Source organism: Folsomia candida, unplaced genomic scaffold (assembly GCF_002217175.1).
Source record: "Folsomia candida strain VU population unplaced genomic scaffold, ASM221717v1 Fcan01_Sc054, whole genome shotgun sequence".
Classification (NCBI taxonomy): Eukaryota; Metazoa; Arthropoda; class Collembola; order Entomobryomorpha; family Isotomidae; genus Folsomia; species Folsomia candida.
The window spans coordinates 393,906-417,768 of record NW_019091246.1 but is presented as its reverse complement, the minus strand read 5'-3'; the positions used below and the strand labels follow the sequence as shown (position 1 = coordinate 417,768).

General features: G+C 38.9%; 2 protein-coding genes across 4 annotated transcripts; one reads left to right on the top strand and one right to left on the bottom strand.

The window, feature by feature from the left end:
- Positions 1 to 870: 870 nt before the first annotated feature.
- Positions 871 to 7,956, top strand: LOC110862347 (retinal dehydrogenase 1). Of its 2 annotated transcripts, none has more exons than XM_022111539.2 (10): positions 871 to 1,015; positions 1,141 to 1,212; positions 1,341 to 1,445; positions 2,461 to 2,562; positions 4,371 to 4,552; positions 4,858 to 5,193; positions 6,281 to 6,336; positions 6,421 to 6,928; positions 7,432 to 7,506; positions 7,598 to 7,956. In XM_022111539.2, the coding sequence occupies exons 2-10, from the start codon at positions 1,177 to 1,179 to the stop codon at positions 7,665 to 7,667; spliced, it is 1,470 nt and encodes a 489-aa protein (XP_021967231.1). In that variant the 5' UTR covers positions 871 to 1,015; positions 1,141 to 1,176; the 3' UTR covers positions 7,668 to 7,956. The 2 variants fall into 2 exon arrangements, with proteins under 2 accessions (XP_021967231.1, XP_021967232.1); XM_022111540.2 differs by having other exon boundaries at positions 898 to 1,015; positions 1,144 to 1,212.
- A 622-nt stretch (positions 7,957 to 8,578) lies between these two features.
- LOC110862345 (nuclear factor interleukin-3-regulated protein) lies at positions 8,579 to 23,501 on the bottom strand. Of its 2 annotated transcripts, none has more exons than XM_022111537.2 (4): positions 23,107 to 23,501; positions 12,378 to 12,862; positions 11,674 to 12,286; positions 8,579 to 11,424 (listed from the first exon to the last, which is right to left on the bottom strand). In XM_022111537.2, the coding sequence occupies exons 1-4, from the start codon at positions 23,144 to 23,146 to the stop codon at positions 10,838 to 10,840; spliced, it is 1,725 nt and encodes a 574-aa protein (XP_021967229.1). In that variant the 5' UTR covers positions 23,147 to 23,501; the 3' UTR covers positions 8,579 to 10,837. The 2 variants fall into 2 exon arrangements, with proteins under 2 accessions (XP_021967229.1, XP_021967230.1); XM_022111538.2 differs by lacking the exon at positions 23,107 to 23,501 and adding an exon at positions 16,416 to 16,719.
- Between the last annotated feature and the right edge of the window lie 362 nt (positions 23,502 to 23,863).

The following is a 23,863-nucleotide window of genomic DNA, read 5'->3' as shown; positions in this document are numbered from 1 at the left end:
AAAATTCAACTGTCGTCGCAATCCGGCTAAAAGCATTCCTTTCTCAATTAATTTGTTATCCAGAGAACTTGTAGAAGTAAATAAATACAATATTTCTTAACTTTCGAGGATATATTTCCTCAAAAAATTTGGTAGGAAATTTATCCATGCATTCATATTGAACATGAAAATCCTCACGGCAGAGTCTCATCTCGCCTCATAATGAAATAACTCATGTACGCACAAGAGGAGTCTCAACTCGCCTCACCAAACAGAATCTGTTGCATGCAGCAACAAATTCATGTCAATGCCATCATATTTACCCCAAAAATGTGATAAAACCACATTATTGTTTAAAAGTCGACCTTGTTTTACATAATTAAATTAGATTTTGCATGTTTTCTACAATCAGAAACCAACCCAAACTGGACATCGTCACAAAATCAGTCCACAAATTCTTCTCGTCCATCCAACGAACGAGCATAACAGGCCTTATCAACTCATGTCCATGTCAGCAATTCAATCAATTCAGCCCAGAATAATATCTCTATCCTCAACATGCATTTAATAATATTGACTCCAATCCAATCCACCCACCTTTAACCAACTACGTACATAAATAAACCATGAAAATTGTTCAGTTACAATGATGGTAAAAGCTCATTTCGAACACGAAATATCTGTATCCTCGCCACATGAATGTCTCATCTCTTCTGCAGTTCTCGCTGTCGTGAATGAGGAAAAAATGTATGTGTAAATGTGAACATGAACACGATTCACGGATTCGGCTGCATCGTTTATTATTATGTCACGATATACAATCTATGTTATGTATGTGCAACATGGCCCATCCTCGTTAAAGTTAAAGCAGTTAGTTAACTATGTATTTATCCCTGGTTTTTGTCCTGCATTTACAAACTTACATAGAATGAAGTCCGTGGTGGGTAGCTTTTAGCTGTCTCACTTTACTTTATCCTCAGCTCCGGCCAAGTCGACTCCTTCGTGTCTCTCGAGCGTCTCAAATTCCCACTTTTCGGTAAGCTCTTTCTACTATGGACAGATTGTGAAGAACCGAATTCGGACGAGAAACTGTTGCTCTTTCCTTTTGCACTGCATTATTAAAACCGGTAAACCCGAATTCGGGTTTATATATTTGTCCAGCAGGTCGTTTTCCGTTGAAATTTCTACACTTTCAAGATGCCTAACGCCAACCCGGAAATTAAATATACTAAGGTAAGTAAGTAAATAGTTGTGTTTTGGGACAATTATATATAATTAAATATTACATAACTCGCTAGTCTACAATTAAATATAAATAACTTGAAATCAAGTTGATTTGCTTTTATTAACATGATTTCTAGTTGTTTATCAACAACGAGTTTGTGGATGCCGTGAGCAAGAAGACATTCACAACTTTGAATCCTGCCACGGCCGAGAAGATTATCGATGTCGCGGCGGCTGATAAGGTGAGAGGCTTATCTTAGTTTATTCCCATCTTGAGAAGCGTTGTTTTTACATGCGTACAAAAAATACATTCATACAAAAAAATTGGGGAGGATAGAAAAGAAGGCTGCATAAATAATTACTTAAATATCAGATAAGGCTCGAAAATACACCCAATTTGATAAGCATATAATCACGATAATTAGGTCACCCTCACAAATAAAGCAATTAAGAAACACTTCTTAATGGAAAACCGGTTCCGTCAAAAGGCTGCTTCTTCTCATTTCATCTCCCATTAATCGGATTTTTATGCAGATTTATAGCCACAATTTAGATAAGGGTGACACATTTTTGGTCACAGTAAGAGATTTCGTAATTTACACATGTAAAAGTAAACTTTGTTGCGACTTCGGGTACTGAATTTTCCATGCGAATACTAATTTTTGCACATATTATTCTGCACATAAATTCATCCATCTATTTGTAAAACTGGTTGACCTTGTCCTTGATTGAGTACATGGTTTCTTATCTTCTTTTTCACCGGGCACAAGTTTCACTGGTTGAATAAGCGTCGCAAAATACAATAGGACGGACACGTACATGTGCAAATTTTCAAGTAGTAATGTGTATGTTTGGCTATGATTATGTAATTTTTGCCAACATTTTGCATTGTCTGGCTGGACAAAAATTGGCCGGCCGGTGGCATTGGCTTGGCTCAAGTATGTATCGCGACGCAGTTGCATTCATGAGATGATTTCGCGAATAATAAATGTATAATTCGCAAACACTTATTGGCTGATTTGGTATTGTTATTTATTTATTACGAAATACTCTGAGGGGCTGCGTGTTTTTTTGGCAGGTGGAGAAATGAAACGACATCTGTTTATTAATGTGCATGTGTTATATGATGAATTATTATGCAATTGTCCGGTCAAGTAGGATTTAATTAATTAATATGCAAAGATTGCGGTATGCAAAATTCGTGTCAATTGCTAATCAATTAATTTGCAAATCTTAAAAAGTGTGCATTTTTTGCAGGCTGATGTCGACCTGGCCGTCGAAGCGGCGAGGAAGGCGTTTGCGCCAGGATCGGAGTGGCGTTCCATGGACCCTTCCGCCAAGGGGAAGCTTATCCACAAGGTGAGCCAATTTACGGGATTTTTTATATTCGCATGGATGCATGGGAAAAAATTTCTGCACATTAGCATCATCGCGTTTAATTGGTATTTTTCTATTTTTTCCACCATAAGCTCAAATGTCGGGGCAACCTGAGACATTTGGCGCTATATGTGGAACATATAGTATGTTGTCAGGCACTCTTATGGGAAATGTCGGGGGCTCGTACAAAAAAACGGTTGGGCGTAAAGAGATGCCGTAAAGTGCATTAGATGCCTCTCGAAAAGTTTTAAAATGACTTTTTTCTAATTCATGGTATCTTGAACCATTTTCAAGAAATTCAATAAAAACCGATTTTTCGGTTTCGAAATCATAAATGTTTCGCTGAATGAATTGGGTGCATAACACAAAGTTGTATGTAATAGCAAATATGTTCATAACCGCATTATCTATAATATTTACTCGAAAATTTTTTCGAAATAATGCTAGGTACAGGCGGTAAGTTCAAATTTCCGAAAAATTTTGCAATTTCGGCTACCAATTTCTCCACTGAGCTACAGCCTAGACGATACATTTTGGTAACCTAAACTAAACGGGATCGTATTGGGGAAGGTCCCGGCTAGTGCCCTCGACTGATTGACTTTTTCGAAATAAGCCTTGGTTTTTAAGATATGGCGCGATTTCTAAAATTAAAATCCATAACTCATATTTGATATGAAAAAATAGAAATTTTCAGCGGTTTTGCCGCATAGCTTGTGTGTTTGTGTGCGACCTTCAAGTTTTTGTGGTCAGTTACATAATAATTAACTAATGGACCATTTCATTTTCTGTTCGTATATACTCATGCCAATTTTACCTGAATCATTGTTAGCCTTTTAATTATTAAAAGAATAACAACAATTATATAAATGCGTGTTAAATTATCGATTTATTTGCACGTAAACATGAATCTTTATGGTAGGTTAAGCTTACAGATTCATGCACGTCAAGCTTATGAAATTGTTCTTCAAAGGGATTTTTTGCGCAATATTTTAATTGTCAAGTTTGCAATTCTTGGCAAACACTTACATACTTTGTAGATTTCTTGCTCACATATAAATTAGAAAATATTTAAGAAATGCCAATAATTTACTTACGAATTTATCCCCTTGGTTCAGCTTTTGACTAAATTCCTTTTCGTATAATGAGATAGATTCTCCTTTCATTTATCGAATCGGTTGGAAGCAACGTGGAATTTTACTTTCATACGTTTTTTTTCTGTTCGAATCTGTGTATATTTTTTTTACGCAGTAAATTAGGAAGGCATAGAAAGAGCGAAAATATCACAATTAATTTTTAATTGTTGCTTGTACATGGTGCATGCATGTGGGTAATTATAGTTAGCATTCGCATGCATTCTTTCTTTGTGGTGCATTTGATGCCTGAAAAATGCATATTTTAGGTTATTTTTGTTAATCAGTTTAATTAAATGTGAAGCGAGTTACAAATCATATTCAATTTTGCAAGTTGCTGATTGAGTATGAGTGCATACTAGTCGTCAGACATGTCATCTAATCATTTGCAAAATTTACCATTTTAAAAAAATTCAGAGTACGGCGTTTCAATTCTTCATTACAACTTTCTACAATTAAAATTTAAACTGTTATTTTCTTATATATTTTAAAATCTAAGTACATTCGAATTTTCCAAATTATTTTCACAATTTTATAAAGAAAGAATATTATACATTTATAAACCTTAGTTTTTTGCATCCCGTATTTTTATATAGGTAGTTTGAATTTAGTAATTGGCAAAATAAAATGTATGTATGAGCAAATTCATTTTCTGTGCAGTTTGCGGACCTAATTCAACGAGACCGTTCGTACCTGGCGGATCTTGAATCGGTGGACAATGGGAAGCCCGTGGGGGACTCGGACTTCGACATTGGGATGGCCATCGACTGCCTCCGCTATTTCGCCGGATGGTCCGACAAGATTCACGGTGACACGATTCCAGTCGACGGCAACTTTATGACGTAATTCAATTCTAACTACATAAAAAGCTTGGTACAGATTTAGCAAAATTATTTGAAGAAATGAGAAAATATGTGGTTTCAGACCAAAAATTATTTTACATGCATAGATTTTTTTACCTGTACTCGATAATACATTGCAAATTAATGATTGAAATTTCTCCCTAATTTTTCCAATGTTTGGAAAATATATTTAGAAAAATTCTTCACTTCAAATGAACCCGTTTTTGGACATGCAATTTTTATTGAATAATTATTTTGCGAAATGGGAAGATCTGCCGCTCATGTACATATTTTCTGATTTTTAGTATCACTCGTAAAGAGCCAGTTGGTGTGGTGGGTGCGATTATTCCGTGGAATTACCCCATTCTGATGGCCGCCTGGAAACTGTCGCCCGCCCTCACGACCGGCTGCACGGTGATCCTCAAACCCGCGGAACAAACCCCACTCACGGCGCTCTACTTGGGCGCGTTGGCGAAGGAGGCCGGATTCCCACCGGGTGTGGTCAACATCCTCCCAGGTCTGGGTCCCCAGGCCGGCGCTGCCATCTCAGGTCACCTCAACATTGACAAGGTCGCCTTCACCGGCTCCACCGACATCGGACGCTTGATCATGGGCTCCGCTGCGGCATCCAATTTGAAAAGGTACCCTAATTCTTCTTTCTGCTTCCCTAATTTATTAACGTGAGACTCCATTAGTCATAGCATACGTCACAACAATGACGTCACAACCCCACATTTTGAATTATTTCTCAGCTGCCAGACGGAATTTCAAAATTCTTTCTCGTGCCATTATAGATAATTCCGTTGTTGTCCTACTCGAAGAAGAAGTTCAATATTTTGGTGGTTTTTGAAAGCTGAGGTACAAGAAATATGTAAAAAGCATAAGACCACCTGTTATATTAAATTTGTACCTCAGCAAAATTGGCCCATAAAAATTGAAAAATTTCAAAACTATCTTATTAATCAGCTAATTATCTATAATGGCGTGAGGCAGAATTTCAAAATTCGATTTCAAAGTCTCAGAAAATAGTTTTAAAAATTGAAAAAATTGGCGTGAACAAGTCCAACAAGACTTGTTATGTGAGGGCCACCCACCAACCGTGTATTAAGTTAGATTTTAGTGCGTTGAGTAAAAACATGAATAGAAATGGTTTTACAAGAAATGCAATACAAGACATAGTGAATGCGTGTCCCCCCAAAACAAATAACATATGTTTTTTGGGAAAAATAAACCAGGATGAAAACGTTCGCGCCGTATTTTTGCTGCGAGATATTTTTGAGACAACTACGTCATAAATGGGGATCTTAACTGAGAACTTGATGCCTCATCGTCAAAATCGTAAAAGTGAACACATTTTTAAGCATTTCTCGCCTCTGGAGATTTATTTTAAAATTCTGGACGACAAATTTTATTCAGTAAATTGATTAATTGAATAGCCGTGAGTTCAGCCAGTTCGACGAGTTCCATTTTTTTTGAAGACGTCATTAGGCTTGAGATCTCCTTCAAAAACTGACAAAATCTAGAGTGTACATATATATTTTTTTAAATGGCAACCATCTGCTCTACGAATTTGCCGTCGGGAATTTTTATTCTCAAGGCTAAAAACGTTCATTACATATTTGTCAAATGCATATAATCAGTGCAAAGTATGCCTATGCTTTTATTGCAAAATGCATAAAATATATGATTGCAAATATTCATAGCTTTTTATGCAAAATATTTTTTCAGAGTGACTCTCGAGCTCGGAGGAAAAAGCCCGCTTATCATCTGCGCCGATTCGGATCGTAAGTTGTCGTGATTATGATTATCTCAATTTTTTTTTAAAACCTGACCTTTTCACAACTTCCCCTCTCTCTGATTTTTTCCAGTCGACCAAGCCGCTGAAATCGCGCACGGTGCCATTTTCAACAACCACGGCCAAAACTGTTGCGCTGGATCGCGCACCTTTGTCGAAGCCTCGATTTACGACTCGTTCATCGCCAAGGCGAAAGCTCTGGCGGAGAAGAGGAAGGTTGGCGACCCCTTCGGCGATGGTGTCCAGCAAGGCCCGCAGATTGATGAGACGCAGTTCAAGAAGATCCAAGACCTGATTGACTCAGGGAAGAAGGAGGGCGCGACGTGCGTGACGGGTGGGGGTCGCTGGGGCGAGAAGGGCTACTTCATCCAGCCCACGATCTTCGCCGATGTCCAGGACAACATGAGAATCGCCAAGGAGGAGATCTTCGGACCCGTCCAGTCCATCTTCAAGTTCAGCGACATCAACGAAGCCATCGAGCGCGCCAACGCGACCAAGTACGGACTCGCGGCCGGTATTATGACCAATGATATCAATAAGGCGCTCCTCTTCGCCCAGTCCGTGCAAGCTGGGTCCGTCTGGTGAGTGCCTTTTTTCACATAATTGTGCATTTTTTGTGCAAATTATACTTCTTTTAAAACAATTTGTGAAAACATTGGTATGAAAATCTTTTTTTAAGATAGACAATTCAGAAATTAATTTCATTAAGTTTCTAAAATTTTTGCGTTACTAAAAGCCTTTTTTAAATTTTATTAATATTTCACTATATTTTTTAATAAAGAGATAACCAATAATTTTTTTAGGGTAATTTTTCAGTGCATTTTAAAAGAAAGTCACCAATTAAATAATTTCATACAATTTGGCGAATTTCATTTTCTAACAAATTTTTTTTATTTTTTATGAAAAATTGTGAGTTCTTTAGCAAACAAGAAATGTATACCAAAATTGTCCCAAAATTTTAGCAATTTTTTTAAAAACTTGATATGTAAGACTGAAAAAAATTCTAAAAAATGCACACCAAAAATTGTTGTTGTGAATATTGTGTTACTTAAAAGATACAAATTCAGAGCTTCTTGTTTTACAGGGTCAACTGCTTTGACATCGTGTTTGCCAACGCTCCCTTCGGCGGATACAAGCAGTCTGGACAAGGACGTGAATTGTACGTAAAAATATAAAACTTTATGAAAAATTATACCTGGAAATTTTACCCCGACTTACAAATTTTCAAAATTTCTCTCATTTTTTTCCAGGGGCGAGGTTTCCCTGAAGGAATATTTAGAGACGAAAACGGTCACAATTGCACTGACGAAGAAGGTCTAAAAACTTATTTGGAATCAGCCAATTCATTTCCAATCAAATTATCGTTGCCAAATTAATTCAAACAAGCGTCTTGAACTGCTTTTACGTTTCTATTGATTTCTATTGTTCTATTTTTCACGTTAAAAACCAACTTTTTCTGTTAGTAGACACATTTCAGGAGTGGTTTATAAATTAAATTAGTCCAAAGTTTCTCTAGTTTTTGTAGACTTGAAGATTTTCAAATTTTGAAGGATATTTAGTTTCCAAATAATTCTGGCTTTAGAATAAATAACATTCTTCTAAAAAATCATCTCGTTTTCAAAATTTATTTCTTAAGCCATTGCATATGTAAATTGGATCTTTTTGAAGAGTTGATTACTGCGGCTCATAATTAATAAAATAGAAAAATTCTGTTAAAAATTCATATCATTTTCATATTTTTTTACATTAACTACAAATAGTGGTTTGCTTATCCGATTTTGACCAAACTAGTACCAATCGATAACAAATTTAATTAGTATGAAATTTACTGCACGATTTCTCCTCTTCGGATGCAAAATCTCTGCCAAACGTGCTCATTGGCAGATCGTGTCTTTTGCAAATTTCATATCAACTAAATTTGTGATCGATTGACAGTGTCAATTTGACACTAGTTCCTGACCTGCACCCCAAGCGTTGATTCGGTACTCGCGTCTAAAGGTGCTGACAAGGTGGTGAAATGGAACAAGGTCATAATTTCATGCACTCTACTCATCGCTCTCTTATAAATATTGCTTTATTGCTTTATTATCAGACTCTCAATTTTAAATTTGTATGCAAAAATTGTAATCAAAAATGAAATGTTTAATCAGCAGCATGCAACGCTTTTAAATATGCAAATTTGTGTCTCCTAATTATAGCACAAAATAAAACACAAATAAGCACCGATTTTGTACCGTTGAACAATTGCTTTATAATTTATTTCAAAATAAATAACACTTCATCATCATCCTCACTAATTAATCAACATGACATAATTATTCTTATTTGTATAACAGTTAAAATAAATATGGTACAGAGATAAGTTACATGCAAAAATTCATCATATTTCAATAATAATAATAATGACGTATTTACTTATGTATTTATTTATTTATGTAAATGTAAGGTAATTAATTAAATTTTGTCCACTAACTTAATTTGGACAGGGGTACAACGATGAGCTACTTACTTGGCTACCAGGTAAATATGTGTATGCAAATTGTACACGACTTTATTTAAACCTACAGATCTAAACTTTCTCTTAATTTTTGCGTAATACTTAAAGATTTTTCTTTAAAATTTGATCCAATTTAAAAAACAAACTCGAAATTTTGATTGATTGATTGATTTTTTTACGGTCAGTTCGATTTTCACTTGGTCCGAAAACAAGTAATGATTTTTTTTACAATTTTGCTGGAATTTTAATATCTTGAGCAGGAATTCATAAATTCATTTGCTGTTTTAGATTTATTTAGTAATACTTTTTTTTACGTTTAAAATTTGAGAGTGAATTTTTCAATTGATATCCGCACACACATTTTTGTCTCAATCAGTCCATTTCTTTGAAATTTACTATATTTTAACTTCGTAAATGAAATGGTAATACAAAAAAAGTAAAGTAAAATATTTCTAGAAACAAAATAACAATCTTTTCCTGCTGCCAACAATTTTATAAATATTTTTCATAAAATTATTACATTATTATTTTAAAATACAGCCGTCGCAATTAATTAATTGGTTGGTGGTGGTGGTTTTCATAATATAAAAATATATCCGTATTACATACAAATCAAGTAAGTAAGTAAATAAAAATGTGCAAAAATGGGAAGTGCGAATATTTATGTAGAGCGAAAAACTAAGGAATTGTGGAATAATGAATAATGACCCTGTTAAGAAGTATGTACTCGTATTTGGAATTTTGAAGGGTAGCTGAATACAAAAAATTAAATAAGAGGAATGATTTCACAGTTTAATTAGAGGTCAAGAAGGTCAAGTTTAAGATAGTAGAACAGTAAGTGACGACTTAATTAATTAGTCGTGAATAATTTGACGGAGAGAAAAAATCAAGAATTTTTTCATAAATTCTAAACTATTGAGAATGTTGTAATGTTGATATTTTCTAATTATTACTTATGTATTTATAGCGAACCCCTCGTTCTCACTTAAATTCTTTCAAAATTCGCAATTTTTTTGCGAATATTTATTTAGCACTAAAAAGATTGATTGTTTTTCAGAAATTAATAAAATTGCGTGCAACATTTTCATTTATCGGGCTCATTTTTTCCTCGCCATCTCATCACAAATATCACACTGATTGATTTTTTTGGTACAAATAATGATTCTCACGTGACCACGGTCAATCACAATCAAATAGATAATAGCACGCATTAGAATTTCCTACAGTTTTCTTGAGGTACACGATTTTTCTAGTCATAAATACCCTAATTTATTAAATAGTGATGAATTTCTGCTATAAACTACGATTTGCTGGCTTCCGGGCTTTCCTCTCTGTCGGATTACGACGACATTTCCCAAAATTTTGGGTTCCTTTCTAAATATTTATCATAATTTTAGAGATAAGATAAGATTTATTTAGCTTATCATGCAGCCATTTTCCTACAAATTAGCACTATTTCTTGAGATGATCACTTGTTTCTTTTACTACATATCAGTTCATATAATAATTTACATAATAATATTTTTCTTCTCGACAGGTACACAGAGTGGAATTAATTAATTATTTAATTATGAATACAAGTTGCGAAAACGACACGATTTTTTTTACGTAATAAATAAATTTTTAAATTCAGCCCAGCAGATTTTGTGAAATTTTACACATTTTTTTTTCACCCCCAAAAAATACCGGGCAGAATTCAGAGGTACAAGTTTACAGGTAATTCATGTAGTTTCTCTTAGATGAAAAAAGCTGACACTTTTTTTAGCTATGTACATACAATTTTAAGAGGTAATTTTTACACAGGTAATTTTTCCTCCCACGTGACGTGCGTGGTGTCTACGTTTAAAGCTCCATTAATTTTAATTGTTACATGAAAAATGATAAATAATAAGGATTTTCTACTTATGTAAATATGAGATGGAATTTTATTTTGAGGGGTCCAAAAAAAGTGGAGGAAAAAACGGTACAAAAAATTGTACATGAATTTATTTATTTATGACGAATCGCACGAATTTTCGTCATGCGTGGCATCCCCGGAACTCGTCCCGGTCGGTGTTTTCTTGACGAGAAAGCTTTTCAGACAGGCAACCTCAGTCGCCAAACGGGCCAGTTCCGATTTCAGTTGAACATTCTCCGTCTCAAGGACGGAATCTTCGACGAAGCGCTTTTTCACGCGTTTTCGCTGGGGTCCGGTACCCCCTTGCGAATCGCCGAGCGGTTCGCCGGCTCCGCCTTGCGACGAGGGCGCGCTCGGGCGCTCCTTCTTGATCGGGGCTAAGTGTTGGCGACCGAATTTATCCGTGATTTCGCCGTTGATTGAAATCCCTGAGTCGCGCTCGTCGGATGATCCAGAACCAGAATTTGTCGAGTCGTCGTGATCCCACGCGGTGCAGGGGGACACTTGCAATTCCTGTGGTTTGAGGGGATGCACCCCGACGACGTAGCCGTACGGGGGGATTATGATTTGCTGCTCTTTTTCGCCAAGGTTAATCTTGTGGCGGAGTTTGTGTGGGAGGCCGGAGTTGGTCGAGGAGTTGTTGTTATTATTCGCAGCGACGGCGGCGGAGACTTTGCTCATTACTGGAAATATTGGGAAGAAATTTTAAATTAGTTTAGTTTAAGGGGAGATAATTTCATAGATAATTTGGAAATTTTTGTAGCGAAATTTGCAAAACGTGTTGAAAACTGGTTGCGTGTCGTTTGGAAAATAAATTTATAACGAGATTATGGACAATTGTGGGTGCAACAATTAAGAAAATTTAAGGGAGATAATTAATTGATTCGGAAAATTTGCGAAATTTTGCCCAAATTTGAGGTAAAAATTCGTACCGTTCGCAATTGTGGGTGGTGAGTCGATCTCGACATCCGAATGATCCTCCTCCTGATCCATATTTTCCTCATGGCTCGACGAGATACTGAGATTTAGAATGTTCTCCGACGGTGAAAGTGAGCTCCGATGGCTGCCTGACGAAGAAAGCTGACCCTGTCCCCCACTCCCCCCTCCGCCTCCTCCTCCTCCCCCATTATATCCGTTATTATTCCCCCCAGGGCTGATGTACTGAGACTTGTTGTCAATATCGAGGATGGGATGGTGGTGATGGTTCACCATCGAGTTGCTCCTCTCCCTCCGGCCCCGCTCCATCGACACGTCGCGCGGGTGTTGGAACGGGCTTCGGCTGCGAGAACGGTCATCCATCCTCCGATCGTAATCGTCTCCCGGGCTCATTTCCCCCGAACTCATCCGCTCCCTCGACCTCGACGAGTTTGATCGGGACGAGGACGGTGAGCCGCCGTGATGATGGTGACCCCCTCCACCGTCCCGCTTGCCGTGATAATTCGGTGGGTAGACCTTGGTCCTCTTGGAGAAGGAGAGGAGCTGCTCATTGCTCGGCAGGGTGGCCAAGACTTGTTCCAGAATGATGAGATTGTCCCCGCTGATGCCCTATTGGAATTAATAAAAGTAGGTGGTTTATTTATTTTTACTAGTAATTGATTGAACGAAATGAATAAATCTAGTGTTTAAAGGCACTTACGAACTTGTCCTTGATCGCGTGCAGTTGTGCTTTGAGCACGTGGTTCTCCTTCGTCAATTCGAGCACGCGTTGTTCGAGGACCATGTCGTTGAAGCGGCGCTTTTCTCGGGACCTCTTTGCGGCCTCGTTATTGCGACGACGGCGGTCCCAGTAGGAATCGTCCTTCTTGTTGTCGGGGATGAATTCGCGCTGTTTGCGCTGGGTGAAGAGGTCCTTGCGCTTCATGGCGGCGGCTGAGGAGGCGGAGGAGGCTGAGTTCCCTCCGCCGGGGGTGCAGGGACCGTTGCTGAGGTCGTAGGCGACCTGTGGGGGGAGGGGGAAGCCGGGTGTGTGGGGTGGGGGTGGGTGTGACTGGGAGGGGAATAGTTGTGAGACGAGGGAGGCGTTGGGGTGGTTCATGACGAGGGAGGAGGAGTGTGGGGGGCCTTTGAGGTCGAGGGAGTCTTGACCGTGAACTAGCATGACTTGGCGGCGGAGGTGGTTATCTAGAGAGATAAGAGAGAGAGAAAAAAAATTAGGTGAGTTGTGGGATTATGAGGGAAGAATTGGTGACATTTTGGGTACAATTTAACGACGGAGGTCTCCCAGCGTATGCTCTCAGATTTTGACAAACTATAACTAATTTCAATCGATAGCAACTTTAATTAATATGAAATTTGCAAAAAGGCATGATCCCCCAATGCTCAGGGTTTGGCAGAGATATTTGCATCCGAAGAAGAGTAAATTTATGGAGAAAGTGCAAAATTTGTCCAAACTGAGACGCAGAGAGAGAGAGAGAAATTAGGTAAATTTCGGTGTTATTCATCAATGGAGTCACCGGGTACGAGAGAACAGTTGACATTTAGTGTAAAATGATGAAAGGAAATCGTACTACAAATGGAAATTAAATCCTTTGATCAATTTATGTCTACTCCTTGACAAAGGAGAGAATGAACACAAACTCTAAACGAACCGAATTCCCAGTCCGCTCATCAATCCGTTTTACCCGGAACAATTAACCCTTCAAACAACCCGACAAATTCATGCATAAATCCCTTCAAAGCAAAAAAAACTCGAGTTGTTTGACCCACAGACGCGTCTCAATTTGTTGTTTATCAAGCTTAAAAATAATGTCACAACAAGGATTTAATGCTGACAAGTGGTGGTCGTGGTTGAGATATTTCAGTGGTTTCATTTTTTCTCCCCCATACAAATCATTAAGTAAGTTAATGTGCCCTCATTCGAGCCAAAAGGTTATCATTCGTTCCTCCTCCCAATAAATGAACTGCGTAATTTATTAAGTAAGTAAATAAACACCATCAAATCTCAATTTCCCTCATACTTAATAATGTGAAAAAACAGGTCGTCGTAAACAAGGCCAGGAAGCTATTAGTGATTCGATCCGAGAGTAAGTAAATTGAATTGGGTACGTGGATGTACAATTCGGGGAAAATGTGCAGCCGAGGAGAAACGAGAAAGTACAACACGGAAAATTGAGAACTTTCTTTCTACGCCGTCATTTTCTAGCCCGTGGTTTGCTTTGGTTTGGTTTCCTATCTGGAACGAAATCACATCTCTCTCGACGACGACGAAAGAAGAAAATGATCGATACGGAAAGGGAACGAAGGAGGAAAAGAGATTAAAAAACAACGTCTCCTTCTTCCGGACAGAGAAATTTCTGGTGGAGAAATTTCTGTCAAAACGGAACAGCCAGCAGGCCACACACATGTCAAAGTAGGTACGCGAGAGAGAGGAGGTCGGAGAAAGTTCATGGTGAAAGCCATATCAGGACACGGGAAGGAAAATCTATCTCCGCTCGTTTGTCCGACCCGAAGCAGCAACCTTTCCATCTCCGTCCGACTGACGGGCACGTGGCGTTTCGCGTGTAACCTTGAAGTCAATTATTTTAGAGGAGAAAGCGAATTGAGACGAAAACAAGGAATTAGAGGAAGCCCTGCTCCCTCCAACCTCATAAAAGTTTCATCATCCCGAATAAATAATCTAATCTCCTCGGGAATAAATCTACTCCCGACGAACAGACAACGACCATGGTTCGAAACCTGATCTGATGGAAACCGTTGGATGTAAATTCTACTTGCACCGTTAGCGTGTCTGTATGTAAGTTGTCGTCACGTCGGTTGTTTCAGCAGGTTAACCAAATTATGGGGAAAAGTTGTTAAAAACAAGCTTGCCGTCACTACTAATTCCTTCTTCCAGCTCATCTCTCATTCGTGGTTTGGTTAGTCTTGTTTACGAAATGTGTCCTTCGACTTCGACGAAGTGGATGGAAAATGCATGGAAATCAAAACGAAACGAGGCTGCTCCTCCTCAACAACAAGATTTCGTGTTAATAAATAAATAAACTCGCTTTTTTAAGCATTAAAACTGCAGCAGGATTTATAATCGAATAATATATCGCTCCCATTTCGTGGAATTTGTGGTGATGATGATGAATGATAATAAGTAAGTGATGGGGGATACATATTATGTCATGCACGCCAGGCAGACGTGCACACACAATGACTGCTCGTGAATAATACACGTCCAGGATATGGATAATTTCTTGTTTTTCTCTGTACTTGATAGATACATGGGTTACGTAAGAGCTCTGTGGTGGCTGGTCTGGTGGTGGTGTGGTGTGTATGTCGTTATTCACCATTTTTTCCCCTTATCGTCACACACATATTATTATTATTATGTATTATTTTCCAGTAAATTTTTTCCCCATCATTACATTACGCAATCACAAACTGGAATCGGAATCGTATACTTATTTACGTATTTTTTTTATAGACGAGCAGAGTTGTAGGTGGGGCATGTCGGGGGCATGGGTGGTAGGGATGATTTACTATATTTTTGGCTAACATTAGGCCGATTTTTACCCTGGGAAATTTATGTCAGCCCGAAATGCCTAAAAATGTCATCAATTTGTGCGTCCTGTAGCTTTTATGCTTATTCCGATTCCATTTATTCGCCCGATTTGCCGTATTTGGCCGGATTTTATATCAATTTATACCTCAATAACACCAATTATTAGCCCAGGGAAATTTATATCATGCCCGAAATGCCCAAAATGTCATGAATTTGTGTGCCCTGCAGCTTTTCATAGCATTTATTCGCCCGATTTGCCAAATTTGACCCTCCATAACTCCCCATGAAATAATTTTCCTGCCCCAACTTTCCCTGCTGAATTTTCATGCCCTGTCCATCTTACAACTCCAGATGCACCGGAGTGATTAAACCCCTTAAAAAATCAAACATTTCATAAAAATTCTTGTTATCAACAACAAAAACCTGAATTATTTTTCCTTCTGCTTAAAAACAAGACCACCACCGCCACATACTTAATCTCGAACAAGTTTGCAGATCTGAAACTGTGTATGTATGAATCTCTCTCTGTGCTAATAAATATGCATGCAACAACACCTCTCTCAACTTGTATCTCTCTCTCTCTCTTTCTTCGCAGTTGGGATGAAACGCAGTAAAATATGAGTTTACGTACACCGTGTATTCGAATATGTAATAGTTAGTGCAGCCTCTTGTTTTCACACAGATATATGCACTATGTGTAATTTTGCAAATGTAGTGGCGGTGGTGGCGGTGGCGGTGGTGATGATGATCATCATCATAATTTGCACACAACGTATCTCTCACATCCTCCTCCGATCGATGACCAGTGCAGAAAAAAGGAGGGGGTGGGTGCAAAAAGGTTCAATTTCCTTAAAAAACTAACCAAATCCTTGTAAAGAGATGCATGTATGCGAAAAGTTGTTTACATACGCAAAAAAATAATACTATGCAAAACGTAGAAAGGATTTAGTTTGCGAAAAAAGAAGTATTTATAATTTCCTTTTCATTCCTACTTTTCCCTGTACCATTTCCAGGAAAGGATTTTATCCCGAGAAAGCCGGAGTATTTATTTCGCGAGGTGTGATAAGCCCGGATTTGTCCCTATGCAATTTCTCGCTCTCTCTTTTTTCGCAGAGTTCATACGGCAGAAAGGATGCAATGCAGCTCGTTACGTTTTATAATGATTCCCAAACTTTTTTCTTTTTTTACCTTCGTTTGTAAAGTTTCCAAAAATTCTTCACAATAACAACTTTTCCCCAAATGAAGAATGTGATGATGAGAAATCCATTATTTTTCCGAGAAACTCAATAACAAAACTTGCACACTAAACACAGAAGAAGATGACGAGGAGGATAAAGTGGTGACGATGACTGCCTAAAAATATGTCCGTATTAGTTAAACACACGCTCTGTTTTTTGAGCCTGCTTGTTGATGACACGAGAATGAGTGGACTACTAACAACTCGTCATGCTGATCCCATAAAGCAGACACGACCACTGCGGTACTGGTACTGCTGCCGCTGGTGCTGGTGGTGGTGGTCTGTTTGTACCAAAGGTAAACTTGTGCTAGCACCAAGTTACGCAATCCTGTGTGCCAACAACTCCGAGAAAAAAGGAGGCTGAGAGTATTACGACACCGTGCAAAACACATAGATGATGACCAGCCAGACTCTGTTATTATTGTTGTTATCAGCAGCATTAAACCTCATCCTTGGTTAAAATGGGAACCGCATCGTTTATGAGATAACTCTGCATGCATACATCAGATTAGATTAGGGGCATCCGCGTGGTTTTGACGGATTTTAAGGTCACCACCACCACCACCACCGCAAAAGTCTACCCGGTGAGAAGAGTGACAACAACACGGCAATGTCACACAGCGTGAGTGAGTGAGGGTCTCTCTCTTTATGCGAAATAATGCCATTATTGTAATCGATTCGGGGAAAGGAAGCCTGCTTTCTCCGTTTTTTGCACACTCGTGTCGTGTTTATAAAAACAGCAGAGTTGCGAATTTGTCCCGAGCAGGGAATATTTCGGACAGAGTGGGTCTTAAGATAGCTCACACGAGCTGAACCATTCATGCCTTTTAGCCACGCTGGGCAGCCTACTCGTGGAGAAAGTGGCGTGGAGAAAGTAGGCACGCGTGCGCCCTGGCAGCAAAACCCGGGTGCCGGAGAGAAAGAGAGAGCGTGTAACAAGTCGTGAGTGGTGAGTGGTCACCTTTTCCAAGCGTCGTACGTAGGAAGGAACATAGAGCGGCCGAATACCCCCAGCCAGCGTAGGTCACCTTCAAATGTTACGTAAGCAGGCAGGCAGGCAGAGGAGCAGCAGGAGTACAATGCGGATGATATGTATTAAGTAAGGCTTGTCCAGCCCGAGAGAGAGCCGGCCCCCAATGAAACTTATAATGCAAAAATATGTATCCCATCCCATGGCACGTTTTTGCGAAAAAGTGCACCGAACTCCAGAGCAGAAAATCTGCACAAGTTCAACTACTCCAGAGCAGAGGAGAAGCAGGTGCAAACAAAAAATGGTCCCCAGCAGCATCTCACCCACGAACGACTCCTCTGTCTCCTCCTCCTCCTCGTCCTCCCATTAAATCCTAAACCTGGGTGGGATGCATGCATGGATGGATGGAAAGTTACATTGCAGACAATCACAAGTCGCAAAAAATAAACCACCAGCATCACTGGCAAAAGCATGCGAAACATGCTACTAAATAGCGCAACCCTACTCACGTCTTGCAAATATTATTCGCGAAATATTATGTAGTCATTGGACTGGTACATACATAGTACATGAGTAGGTACGGATACGTATGGATTGCAGCATTATTACATCATCTGTGGCTGGATGCAAAAAAAGTGTCAAATCAATGTCATTTATCTCGTTATCTCCTCGCTATCTCTCTCTCCAGGCTGAACGTATCGTATCGTAACTTCCGGATCCGGGCCAGTAGTCTCTGCATTATGCGAGTCAAGGACCATTTTTCTTCTTACAAAATCGATACTCTCCTCCTCTCGCCCTTACTTTCGCCTTGAACAGAGTGCTTCTCTCCTCTCTGACGACTCCGGAAATGTGACGATCTCAACAACCAACGCTATCTTTTTTACGTAATGCTTGGATGAGTCAGTATGTAGAGGATCAATCAATGCATTACACACATTAACGTATTCCTACATGGGATGGAGTGTTATGTCATGAGACACATAACCGCACTCACTCGCTCGCATAGCATAATTCATTCATCAGCATAAGAATTATGGCCAAATTAGTAGGAAACGAAGTAACGTACAGATACGTACGTATTTACTTGTGTATTATTATTGGGGTGACATTGAGCCTCGCACTGTAAATACAGAGAGAATATTATGCTGTGCAAATTATTATAAATTCGAATAATAAAAAGCCCAGTGATGAAATGAAGCTCAATTGATGATGGAATGGAGGCATAAAAAATGGACCAATACATTTACACGGGGGTCGGTCACATTACATTACATAGACATAGACACGTTAAGCGTGGTGATGGTGGTGGCTAATGCTGCATAATTATTATTTATTGTCCAAGTCCTTGGCCACGACCTTATCGTTTGCAGACCGTTCTCTTCCGCAAGTCAAGTTCCTTAATTCTTCTCAAGTAGACAGGGCAAAAATGAGAGTGGGAATAAATTATGCATGTGGATGGAGATGTCTTCTTCGTACGTACAACGTACTTGACATTGACTTTGGCCCTTATGCAAATCTAGTGCAGGTTGATTTCATCTCACTCACTTATTATTGGCAATATTACGTATGTTTAGTAATATGGATGGATGGAATTCGCAACGTGGAAGGAAACCTTGAGATTTGTTACAAAATCGTATCCTTACTCACTCACTCAGCTCCAATGACCCTCAATAATTTCACGCCGTGCTCAACACAATATCCCATTTTATCCCGTGCTCAATTCAATCAGGATAAAATAATGTGCGTGCTTATACGAGTCTGATTTCCACATCCATTTACCTGGAGCATACGTACAATACATGTGTAGTTACTCACATTAGATAATAACATACTTATTACCAAGTATTTTGACCTACATTTCCAAATAAAGCCATGACAGAGAACTATGTAAATTATGTACGATCGCTAAAAATCCGTTAGCTCCACCACCACACCACTGACACCATTATTAATTCTCCTTTGTCACTAAATGTACCACTAAATCCGAGAGAGAGAGATCGAGGTCTGGATAGAAATAACAGAAAAAAACAAAGCCCCATAAAAAAAGGAAACAAACAAGTGTGCATTTTTTACGAGCAGGAAGTGGGACGTACGTAATTCGACAGGTGAAAAATACGCAGGGGTGACATTATCAAATGCGGACAATTCACGTCACGACAATTAATTTCCAGGAGGCGAAATGATGCCATAATTATGACCAGATTATTACTTATTATTATGCCAATGTACAGTTATAGGCATTGAATGCAAAATGGTGGTGGTGTTGGTGAAATTATTCCGCTTCGGGACAGTGGATGATGATGACGAGTGGTTAAAAAATGAGGGCTTTGAAAACTGCATCTCATCCTCCCTCCTCGTGGACTATTGTCCCACTTTGCATGCATATGCACACCAACCACGACAAAAACAAAACAACGCCTAAGTAGCAGTTGACAAACGAAATTCATAGTGGGCAGCGGCTTGCATCATTATTATCGTCGTCGTCGTCACCTTAATGACGATGCGTCACTGATTGGCGGATCTTTGCAGAGTAATTTCCGAGTGGAAAATCAGGGGTGCAAATTTAACTGACTGACGAAGGTTTAGGTTGGTGAGTATATGCGGACGGACGGAGAATATTATTCAGACGCCGTGTCGATGAGGATAAATAAAGGAGGTCGCGGAATACTTTTCATAATCTCGTCTTCCTACCTGTGCATCTTTTCAGTGGTGGAGGGATGGATGTACATAATCAGGCGCCCATCACTCACCGTTACCGTTTTACTCTTCACTTTACACAATTACAAATCTATGCCAGAAACCGAAACGTGACATAAAAGGTGACGCAGCGTGAAACAAAGTTTTATCTACGGTCTCCACCCTCGCCCCCCGCCCTCCTGTTATGCGGACAGGAAGTTTTTAAAGTTGGTAGGCTGAAAATTCACTAATTTGCGCCCATGTTGTAGCACTTAGTTATGGCGCAAGTTAGTGGAGCTGTGTGCAAACTAAGGGGGATTTACATATCTAGTTGGACTAGATTTACATATTCGTACCTATTTTTAACTAAAATCTGGTCCTAATTTGTCAAAAATCATCGTAATTTTACAGGAACAAGAGAGCCTTAAGGTACATCGTTTACATTTCTCTACTAACTTGCGCCCATGTTGTAGCCCTCAACCATGGCGCAAATACTACCCCGTCTAAATGCATAAAGTAGGAAGGATTAACAATGTATTTGGATGGACTAGATTTATTTTTCGCCGTGTACTTAAAGCTGATGGCTGGCTTGGCCGTCTGTGGGTTACACAGTGCACATTATAATCTGCAAAAGTATTACACGAGTGTGCTGCAGGCAGTAAAAAATGCGGTGCTCATCATCATCCTCGCCAACAATTCACAGTTATGTAGGTCTCGTCTTCTCGTTCAAATCCCACTTTCATTCATAACAAGGCTTTATTTCCCTTCGCGTCTTTATCATCCTTGTGTTCCAATTTCTGCAACAATGCCATTGCCAAAGCCACCACCAGCTAACTAGCGCCTTCACGGTGTGCATACGTTGCTGCAGTTTATGGGCTTCTTCTCTTTAATGAGATGGTATTCTCTAGCTCATTCAAACTTTTTTAGAGTAACACGTACCCACTTTTTTTTAAATCGAGTGTTCTTTTCTTTCTTTCTTGTACTCGGTAACAATTCGATTCACGCGAATAATTCGGCTCATCAGAAACATAATAAGTTTGTAGGGCATGGAAAAAGAATGACTTAAAAATTATGCTTTCTTTACCAATTTATTCCTGAGTTTGGTACACATTTTGCAATTTCGTTCTTCCCTTTTGTGTTTAGTTGAATTCAAAATTTTTTAAAGTTTGATAAGTAATTTAGCAGGAATTTTTTTTAATTTCTTGTGCTGATTAACTGATTACACATATATTTGTTATGTATTTATGACAAATTTGATTTGCATATAAGGGAAAAACTGCATAAGTTCAAATATTTTAGGCGCTTTTTTTACGTATTTTAATAATTTCCAAAAGTCTAAAGTTTTGTTTAATTGAATTCTCCTCACAAAAATTTTTTGTATAATCAAATCATCGAATATATATATTTTTAGACTGCCAATATATCCGCAAAGATCTCAGATAAAATGCGTTGTTTGCATTTTTCCAATATTAGGAAACTATTCTTAAATATTTTTAGAAATTTAAAAATGCAGGAATATATTTCCAAACTTTTCTCTTCTATTCGAACCATGAAATGAATTCGAGTTAAAAATAAATGCATCTCCGCCCTGCATACGTACATAAACAGAGTAATAATAGCCATTAAGAATTACTTAACCTTACGCTGCACGAGACGTAAAGTGAGCATGATTCTGTCAGTGTCTTCCTTGATGTACATACATACAACTGGACAGATCTGGATATGCATACAAACTAATCATAAATAAGTATAGATAGATAAGCAGGAGCACATTACCTAACAATAATTAATACCAAGCTAACTAACCAAGCATGGCTCAATTAAGGAGACGGGGTACATATCTATTGAGTATTAGAGTACCACACAAATAAATACATAACTTATTTGCGTCCACATTACGATGCGAATACCACAAATAAATCCTTGAATGATCTCCACCAGAAGGCGAAGGAAGAGGAAGTGACCCTGATTTTAAAAAGCTCTCACAAAATCCTCTCTTTTACCGTCTCTAACTTGTAAACAAATGGAAATAAAAAAAAGGTCTCAAAGCATACACACACAAATGACAGCAGCAGACATTCGCATTTTTGACATAATATTTTGCACACTGAATTCTCCTGCATGCATTGTTTGGACCCTGCTGTGTGGCTGATCTGAGATAAACTTTATCAATATTTCGTAACAGGAGTTACCAAAGAGAGGAGGCTGATTGTGATATTCGCCATGAGGAACAGATTCAGGAAGTAAATAGGAATGAGCTGCTGGTGGTGGAGAGGACAAGGTGAAATGAAGCTAAATATGCTCATCTGTGTGTATTTACATATGCACAACTGCCTAAATAATTTTGCACGGCCTAATAATCGTTCCTAACTCTGAGCAAATTAGTTAGTAACCGACCAAAAATACCCTGATTCTCATCCTCACTGAAACTTTGTGTGATACAAAATACCCCGATTTTCACCCGTCTCACTTTACCAGAAACTAGGTGAGATTCATGTATGTATGCCTAATTTTGCCCAATTATGCCCAGTAAATTCGCTCCTAAACGAATTATTTACCGACCAAAATATCCACTACTGCCCTGATTCTCATTTTGGTGCAGGATTCACACCTTCGCATCATTAAAACTTTTACTATGCAGATGCTGCTACCATTATGAGGACGGTAATTGAGTTAAGTAGCACTCTTCCACATACCCACTGAACCAAATTCTATACGGAGCAAGGAAAAAAGAAGCCCTCGCAAAAAGTAATTCGGGTAAAATGCCCTGCATTGGAAACTTTTTAATTTCACTACAAAGCCACACAAAATCGGAAAACTTTTCTCCGGAGAATTACGCGAAATGGAAATCCTCCACACAAAAAACGGGACTCGCTTTATCCGTCCACGGGTAAACATCCATCTTCATCATCTCTACCCACGCAAACACTGCCCGAATTCGGGTATCAGGTTACTTTCTTACTTTCTACAGGAAATAAGTCAAATCTTTGGCTTACCGGCACGCGGCTGGAGTAAGAGTAATCCTCCCGTATGCATATTTCAGCTGGTGTATGTGTAGGTAGATGTATTTCTGTCCAAATATGTAGATTTCTCTCAATCCACCAAGAATTCTGGCATGTGGAAATTTTCACCCAGTTTTTGCTCCCACGTTTCCACGCACATTAAGAAAAATATTCAAGTAAAGAAACTTCCAACAATTTTTTGGAAACCACTGTCAAATAACGAATAACTGCACACTGAAGAAGAGGATGATGGTACTGTAAAGTGGTACACGATGCGGCGTGGGTTTGGTAGCGATCTTTCCTGCGAGAGAGGTTGAGACACACTGTGGGGCAAGATGCAGAGCAAAGTGATGCCACACTGCTGGCTTGGCTTAGCTTCTCATCGTTCGTTTCAGCGTGCCCACTAAAATCGAAGCGATGCTGCTGATGTAACGTGGAAAAAGTAGGACTTTTCTCTGCCGATGAGCTACTTGCCGTTGGTTGGTTGCCAGTCGTAAATATCGAAATAGCATAGCATACCACTCATCCGAAAGTTATTACAACAATGGGACAATGGGCCGTGGAAAAGTCTGCTGCCGTGCTTCAAAATGTGTATCCACGACCAAATAGACGGTAAGGTAAGGTAAGGTAACCCCCGCAAGTAAGTAATGTAATGTAATGCCCTCAATTATTTCATTTTCAGGTGACGACGACGTGTGTGTACTGTAATAATAAATAATACCGGCTGCTAGTGGTGGGTACATGTAAATAT